Source organism: Nuphar pumila, chromosome 16 (assembly GCF_984573655.1).
Source record: "Nuphar pumila chromosome 16, dmNupPumi1.hap1.1, whole genome shotgun sequence".
In the NCBI taxonomy this organism is placed as follows: Eukaryota; Viridiplantae; Streptophyta; class Magnoliopsida; order Nymphaeales; family Nymphaeaceae; genus Nuphar; species Nuphar pumila.
This window is the reverse complement of record NC_143264.1, coordinates 24,115,657-24,124,748: the sequence shown is the minus strand read 5'-3', so window position 1 is coordinate 24,124,748 and position 9,092 is coordinate 24,115,657. Positions and strand designations below refer to the sequence as shown.

At 34.9% G+C, this 9,092-nt stretch overlaps 1 protein-coding gene across 1 annotated transcript; it reads left to right on the top strand.

The window, feature by feature from the left end:
- Positions 1 to 1,632: 1,632 nt before the first annotated feature.
- LOC149813100 (uncharacterized) lies at positions 1,633 to 8,705 on the top strand. Its single transcript, XM_089991758.1, has 3 exons — positions 1,633 to 1,717; positions 4,409 to 4,565; positions 8,446 to 8,705. Exons 1-3 carry the CDS (start codon positions 1,715 to 1,717, stop codon positions 8,490 to 8,492), a joined length of 207 nt encoding a protein of 68 aa, XP_089847884.1. The 5' UTR covers positions 1,633 to 1,714; the 3' UTR covers positions 8,493 to 8,705.
- Positions 8,706 to 9,092: the final 387 nt, after the last annotated feature.

Below are 9,092 nucleotides of genomic sequence, written 5' to 3'. Positions count from 1 at the left end.
CCTAACCATAGTGACAAACGTTAAGAAAAGGCAAAATATAATTTTTCAAAAACTCTCTAGAATTTGAAATTTTTTCATAAATCTTGCATTTTTTTGACAAAATCTTGGCAATAAAAAAATAAATTTAAAAATATAAAATAATTTTTTATAAGAAATTATTAATAAAAATTATTTTAAAATAAAAACATATGATTTTTTCATGATAAATAACTGTTTAAAACCTAAATATCATGTTTAAATCACAGTATTTATGTTTTTCATAAATCTCATGCCGTTTTAAACTTTCAGGCAATTTCTTGTGAGATTTTCATAAATCTCACCAACCACCATAATGGAGGTGAATATTTGGAATATCACCTGACCCGTAGAGGAATGCATGTGCAAGCCTTCCTGTCCTACTTTTTTTTTTTGACAGAGAAAGCTGGGGTTAGGCAGGGTCCTACTAGTTATACACCCATACCATTTGGGGTTCGAACTTGCAACCTCCCAACAGAAGGTGACGTGCACTAACTACTTCTGCCAAACAAGAGGAGCCCCGGTTGGTAACATAGCTGTCCTACTTGATAAAGAAAACATTTGACTTTGTTTTTACACGATTTTTTTATGTGTGCTCGTCACACCTAACTAGATCATTTAAACAATATCCTAAATAATATTTGGATCGGAATCGGATTTACAAATTGAGGTCATTTTCAGATATGGACCATTGTTCTATTTTGAAGTCATGTTTGGATTCAGATCTCCTCCAATTCGTTGGCACGTTTTACATGTAAAAAAAAATCTTGATTTTAGTATTCTTTTAATGGACCCAGTATTACCATATGTATTTTGAACCGCGGTTCAATCTTATGTCATCGGATCTTATTCAGATTTGGGTGGATCGAATGGACAATGGAATCAGGTGGGATCCGGACTACTAGGCACCTTTGCAGTGCATGTTGAGCCCCCACACAGCACACAGGTTGTGTCAAAACAAATGGGTGGTGGTCAGCTGCAGCCGCGCTTCTACTTGTGCAATGTGGATGCATCTGATCCAAATTCCTTTTTGTGTCATGATGACATGAACGGACACGTGAATATGGACACTGACACGATTAATATTTTATTATTATTTTAATTTATAAATGATTTTATCATGTATTTTAAAAAATATATGAAAATATAAAAAATTTAGTTTTTTATTGATTAAAAATTAAAACATTTTGTATCCTGAAAATTTTTGAACATACGCACGATAATTGTGACATAGTGCTATGAAAATAGTTTTTTTTTGAGAATCAAGTGCTATGAAATTGTCGAAGAGTTCTGAGTTCCACGATAATTCCATCTGAAGTTTTTCCTTAGAATCGAAAGCCTCCACCAAAAGATAAATTCTTCGATCAAGCGAATTCCATGTTTTTGCTTAACAAACATGAACATTGGATAAAAGGGGGAAGCCGGGCTAGTGGCATTCTTCATCCCTCTCACAAAATCAAAGGGTTTTTTTAGTCATTTCCAAGATGGCCCAACTGAAAGTCAAAATGTCAAACCCCAAAATCGTCTTCCCAGCAAATTTAGTTAATTGCGTAGGTAACCCAAAATTAGGCCAAAATATAAGAAGGAGCCCTTCGATGTCTAGAAATTCTAGTTCTCTCTCTCTCTCTCTCTCTCTCTCTCTCTCTCCTGAAATTCGACTCGTACCAACGTCTCTTCGACGAAACAAAGCAAGAAAAAAATGGTAAATTTCTCATTTCTTACGATTTCTCAGTTTTTCCCTCGAATTCTTTATGGGGTCGATACCCTAAGTATCAAATTGCTATAGGTTTTGATTCTTGATCTTCTCCGATGAGGAAGTTTGCATTTTCGGATATGGATTTTCTTCCCCTTCTTCAGTTCTATCCTCTTTTTTTTTTCGCTTCGTTGAAGAACTTTTGGGCTCTTTTTGCCTTTTCTGTTCCACTGATCTTGTAGGTATTGGCATGGAATTTTGATTCAAAGTAGTCTGGTCCTATCGAATTTGTTCGTTTTTGTTGGGCAATTTAGGGTTTGTTGGAGATTTTCTTGCTTTGCTTTAATTGTTGGTGGAAATTTGCTAATGATGGATTGATTTTGCCACAATAGAGAAGAAGAGGCTTCTTTTGATATTTGTGATTCTCGCCCTAACTTCGTCTATAATTAGATAAAAAAGAAGGAATTTTGGGTGTGTCTGGATGTACCCGCTTATCCGGAAGTGTCACAATCCAATTTCCCAACTTACCCTGCTTTTCTGGACAAGGGGTGCACCCAAAGTCCAGGTTCCATCCTTTTGGGTTATATTTGATGTTTGGGGAAACAATGACTTGGTTGAGCCTGATTTCTCCCATGAATTGAGGAAACCCCTCTAACAGTTGGGCCCTGCCAACATGTGCACTGTCCAGTACTTGATTTAAAGTTAAACATCATGTTCCTGGGAGGTTTTATGATGCATATTTGTAGCAAATGTCAGTTGCCCATTTGGTGGTTAAAACGAGTTTGTGTTAATTGTGTACATGGTCTGTTGTCATTGGTAGTTGGAATCATAGTTTGGAACAATGTCACGAATCCCATTCATGGAAAATCGCGGCAAGAAAAAATCTCACAAACTTGCTTCTTATTTTATGGAATATTCTTGTGGTATTAACCTTTGATCAAACAGTGAAGGATAGAATTTTTTTTCTTTTTTTCTTTTTGACTTTTTTTTTTCTGTTGTCTTAACTCCTTCACTTCAAGCCAGGATTTTGCTGCTTTCTTTGTCATAACTAAAATGGTAAAATGCTTGGCTTTCTTAATCAATCGCTATTCACTTAAATCTTCCTCTTTTATGTGGTTTGAATCTTATGAAAAATTTGGTTTTTGTCAGAAGAATGTCAGATACAAAAATATGCAAATACATAAAAGTATAAATAGAAATATAAAAATATAAGAGTATGACAAAGAACTTTTTACCATGTTAACATCATGATAAAAGTTCAATATTTTCAAAGTAGGTGATATTATGAAAATATCACATTTTTTATCAGTCTTATATCGGCCTATGAAGATAACATGGTATAGTCGTGATATTTTTAAAATATCAGCTTGGTTGGGCTGATTCATAAGTCTTTCTAGTAAACAAGTGCAACTTGGTTTGAGCTCTCAAAGGACACTCTGAATTGCACTTCTTATTTGGTCTCTGGGCATTGAAAAAGGTTTGGTTTGAATTGGGAGGCTTAGCATGAACTTTAGAAGACATAAGCGATGGTGGACTAACTTAGAAGATTGCGTGGACGCGTTCATGTCTATGAACTTGACTGACTCAGTCAAAATAATAGTTGACTTGTTAAGGTAAAAATAGTCAGAATAAACAGATGCAACTTTTTTGCAAACTTGAACAATCCAAAAATAATCGATGCTTGATATGAACTCCAAAGTTTTGATCTAATCTCTTGAGCCTTGACTCTTGAGCATATGTGATGAATTGCAATACTGTTATACAGATTGTTTTAGGATCTGAGCCACCTAACCTGATTCCAAGCAAGGCTTGGTTAAGTGCAGATGCCTCATTTTTGAGGTGTTGAATTTCTCAAAATGTTCTATAATTTCTATATTGTTAGGGCCCTGTTTGGATCTGTTTTTGTTTCTTACAAAAATAAATTAAAGCACATTTTATAATGAAGATACTTGCCCTTATTTTTAATCAAGTGAATGTTTGGATCACCAACTATTTAAATTTTAATGAATATGAAAAGAAGATTAGTTAGTAGTGGTGATGATTGATGGTGGTGGTGGTGGCGATGATGATGGTGAATGGTAGTGGTGGCAATGGTGGATGATAGTGGTGGTAATGACATAGTGATGGTGGCAGTGGTGAGGGTGGTGATAGTAATGGCGATAGTGTTGACAGTGGTGGTGGTGGTGGTAATGGTAGTGGCAATGGTGATGGTGCTAGTGGTGGTGGTGGTGGTTGCAATGGTGATGATGATAATGATGGTGGTGGTGGTGGTGGTGGTGGTGGTGATGATGGTGGTAATGGTGATGGGAGGTAGAATGGAAGAAAATAAGAACTTATGAAAGAAATAAGTAGGTCTTCCCTTTTGAAAAAAGGGGCAAAGTTTATAAAATGTCTTTAAAAAAATAGAAGTGAATGATCCAAGCACCAAAAAGTACTACTTAAAATAAGCATAAATAGAAAGGATCAGTTTATAAAGTGATCAAAACAGCGGATAGGTGTTTGTATTGCATTTGCTCCATTCAGTGGAATGTGTAAAGGCATTATGAGTCCTAGAGACATTATTGAATATTTATAAATCATGATGATTTGTATTTGGCATCTTGAACTTTTTTTGCATCCAGCTACTTCCATGTTCCAAAAGCTAATACATAAACATTTATGATATATTGCCTGAACCATACTGTCTTCTCATGTTCACAGACAACCTCAAAGCGTCTTGCTGACAGGAAGGTAGCAAAGTTTCAGAAGAACATTGCTAAAAGAGGTTCAGTTCCTGAATCAGTTACGAAGAAAGGATACGACTACCCTGTGGGCCCAATTGTGCTTGGCTTCTTTGTGTTTGTTGTTATTGGATCATGTATGCTATCTCTTCCTTTAGACATGCTAATTATTTCTAGGAACTTCTATTATTTTCTTCAGAAGCTTCATTAGTTAGCAATTGAGACAACATAGCAAAAAAAGATTAGAATAATAATGAAGAAAAGATATGGAAAGCAAGTACAGAATATACATAAGATAACAAGGCAGAAAGTTATAGATTACTTGTTTGAGAAAGATCTTATGAGCCAAAGGTACGTTAATTCTGCCTGCAAGAAGGAATATTTGGTTCAGATATTGAAATAAATGCATTTTATCACACCACTTTTTCAACAAAAAGTGGTTGTGTGAAACATAGGTTGTTCCATCTTGTACCTTGGTTGTGGTTTAAAAGCTTGTGGCTAGCATATATTTCATTTGTCATTTTGCTTGTTGGAATTTAAAACAGCAAGTTCATTTCAATATCACAAATCTTGTTCTTGGGAAAGTCCCCACAAGGAAAATCTCAAAATAAATTAAAAAGTTTTTGTTTTGGGGGAATTCTTTGGAAATTATTAGTATATTAAATTTTAAAATATAATATAAAAATTGCAAGGAAAATATAAACATATAAAAACTTAAGAAAAGTATTTATATTGCAGTAATAGCGGGATAAAATGTGATATTTCCAAAATAGGTGATATTTTCCAAATGGACAATAAAAGTCGCAAATTATCATGGTCTTTTCCGGGAATGTGCCAGCCTTCGAAATTATCACGATAAAATCAATTGCGGTATTTTCAAAATGTGACCAATATATGTGACACTGTTTTCATTTCTATCCATTTTGACATTTATTAAGGCTATAGGAACAAAATAAGAAAAATAAAATTGACACCAATAATAATCTGGAGGAAATTCATTTATGCTCTATCTTAGCTTGCTCCTGTTACCATGTTTCACTGATTTCAACTTGAGACTTCATTATATTTTATATATAACTTGACTGCCAACTTCTTAATTGCTGTTCTTCTGTATAAAGGGAATAAAAAGAAAAAGAAAAATAATAATTTAACATGTATCATAAGCAGATTTATTACCAATGTCCTCTTTAAAAATTTGTGCATCTCTATTCATTTCAAACACAATCCAAAACCTGTCCCTTTATTGAAAATTTATTTGTTCGAAATAACTGCAAATAGAAAAAGAAGAATCTGATTAACACCACTTATCTTTTCCTTTTTCATGATATGATAGAGAGGATTGAACAGTTAGGTCTTCAAAAATGGATGTGAGAGAGGCTGGATTTTCTTTTAGAAAGGAAAATGAAACCACCATGTTTCAGGTGTGGGAAAGGGTATTTGGACGAGTTTTGAGTTGCCATCTACTTTTATGTCACCTATTTTTCTCCACAAAATTGGTGCCTTGTATGTGAACTGGTGAAACCTACCAAACAGTTGAAATCTGTATATTTGGTATTAATTGGCATATGTTTCCATCAAAATATGTTTTAACTGTGGAACCTAAGACCAAACACTCTGTTAACTTTGATGCATGTCGTTTTATAAAAATTCTGGTGATACAAAAGGATCTAAAGCATGCTGATAGAATGTTTGACTTTTAAACTATCATGTACCTGTTCTTTATCCACATATGAACTAAAGGGTACTATATTGAAATCTATCCATTCTTTAGATGGTTTAGCCATTGACCGTACTAGATGAAGTGACAGCTCCACACACGGTTCATTGTTGTTCCCTTGCCCCCCTGCTTATTAATTTCAAATGTCATGGACTTTTTAATATTCAAGGAATTTGTGATTTCAGGTCTAACTTTTGTTGTTTTAACTAATTTTGAAATCTATGAAGAAACACTTCCAGTATTGGGCCATATATTTCAATTGATAACTATATGTAGTTTCTATGAGGAACCCAATATTGAAATCTGGAAAGTTGCATTTCCAACTGTCATGCGCACCCAATCTTAAACTTTGATTAACCGAGCAGCAGCGTATAAACGCCAAAAAGCGGCCTGTCATATACACCCAATCTTAAACTCTGCCAAAAAGTGTCCTGTCATACACACCCAATCTTTAACTCTGCCAAATCAAGCAGCAGCCTATGAACGCCAAAAAGGGGGGCGTGTGCTGACATTATTCAGCCTTAGTATTATTGAGAGGAATTATAGAGCTAACCATTGGATCCACTTCTCATATCTGTTAAAAGGAGAAAACAAGTACCTTTTCTTCCATTTTCATTTATTCTGCATGTTCAAACAATTCCTATTAACCTCCCCTCAGTTCCCCATTGGTGCCGATTATTATATTAGTGTTTTTATTAGTTTTTTTTTCAATCTTATTTTGTGTTTTGAGATCTGAAGACAGTGCAAATATTTGATTCTTATAGGAAGAGATATGGTCTTTGCGATCTGAAAGATCCTTACAGCCTTGCTTGTCATTGAGTTGACCTTGTTAGCTATATTCATATGGTTATCTGGTCAGTTTCTACATGTTGGACAATTCTTCTATTTGCAGTGAGATATGTCTTTTAGAGTGTTTTCTTATCGTTAGGCATAAAAAAAATTGTGATTTTTTTGGATGATGCACTTATGATGGCTATAGTGACATAATTGTTTAATGAAATATAGAAAATGAGATTGTGCAAGCTGCATTATGGCATAAAACTAATGCAATAAGTCCATTAACGTACTAGGATTTTGAGGTGGGAGCAAATATATTTCTAATAATCTATAAGGGTGTCCAAGAGCCATGGTGTTGAGGCTCAAAGTCCCATAGTCCTTGCACTTTATAGCAAAATGGAGCAGCATAAAACAAAAAGTAGTCTTCTCTTCAAGGATCACTGGAATTACACACCTTGAAATCAATGTCCCTCTAAGTGTCATTGTCCTGATATTGTTTAAAAGTTGACATTGGATAAATATACTACTTGTGGTAAATCTCCTAATGGACATCTTGAGTCCTTAAGAAACACTATTTCATATCTTTGTTTGTGTCCTTTGATGCATAGGTCCATTTTTGTGGCTTAGTATTCACAAATTGGATGCTGGAGCTAGGTCTCTTAGTTGGGTATTTTTTCCTTTGAAACGGGCATAGATGATATGTTCCTGTTCAAAAGGATACATTTTCCTGGACATTTTACTTTCTTTGAGAACAAAATGTGATAAAAGAGTTTGCAAAAGTCAACTTTAATCTTGCCCCATCTCTACCTGTTGTCCAATAGAATTTGTTGATTTTGTTGTATAGTGAACCCAATAAATAAAAGGATATACCTGGATTGCGAGAATGCTCATGATGACAAACCCTGTACTCATACTAAACCTACTGAAGATCCTGCTGTTTCATAGCCTCATGAAACAGCAAACAACGATACTCGAGTCTTGAACCTGACCTTTTTTTATTGCTGTGTGAACTTGTAAGACTTTTAATGCCATCACATTTTTCTGTTGCCTGTTACTGCATAACTTGGCCTCCAGCCGTCATCTTTACACTCTTGTCTTTTGCCACCATGGACATCTGTTATACCTTCCAGTGCCTCCAAATTGATTGCATGTAAAGAGTTGTTCAGTTGATGTGCTAGCTCGTATGCTTCACAGTTTAGAATTAATTAGTTCTTTGGTACATAAATATCTACACTCTTGTTAATATTCATTTGACTGCCAATAATGTGGTGTGTCTGTCATCTAGCTCCATTATTTTTGTGGTTGCAACATGCTCTCTCTCTCTCTCAAAATTAAGGGTTTTAGTTGTTGTTCTCCATCATGATTTACTGCCACTGCACCTACAATTAGATTACGAGGTGTGAAAGTATCTAGCTTGAATCAGTAATGGTAAATTGGCATGTTTGGTTAGTATATGTAAATTAATTACGGTGGAAGTTCCTCTCTGATGGTTCTGGTTTTTTCTTTTTACTATTTATTGGCAGCATTGTTTCAGATAATCAGGACAGCAACAAGTGGAGGTATGGCTTGAATTGTAGCTTTTGATAGAAATGGGTGAACTTGGAGATAATTCCAAGGAGCGTACTGGACAAGAAACATGGTCATGTTATTTTAACTATGCTTGTGCCTTAAAATCTACCCTTTCTTTTACTTGTTAGTCTCGACCCTTTCATCTTCTCCTGTTGTGAAGTGTTAACTACTGTTTCTTGGTATCAAATGATGAAGTTACACTTGTCCTTGAATATATCATAGCTTGATGAAACGTCCAACTACTAGAAATAAAAAAGGAAAGAAATACCGACATAGCTACTAAAACATTCAAAGTTGGACACAGTTTAAGACTACGACTCATAAAATGAGATGGCTTAGTCATATTTGATATCAATTGATTGATTTTGTGGATCAGTCTTGATGCAAATGAGGCTTAGATTCGATAGAGTTCAACCTGCATTGGGCTTCAGTTGAGCCTACATCCATTTTAGAATAGGTTCTTTTATGTTGCCCAACTCAGAGAGAGTTCTGTAACTTGGTCTGAACCTATTTCTTCTATTCCTATGATTGTTCAATGATGGGTTTTCTCCTTTTAGGATTAGGTTTCTATCCCATATCCCCATATCGTGTTGTGCTAAGC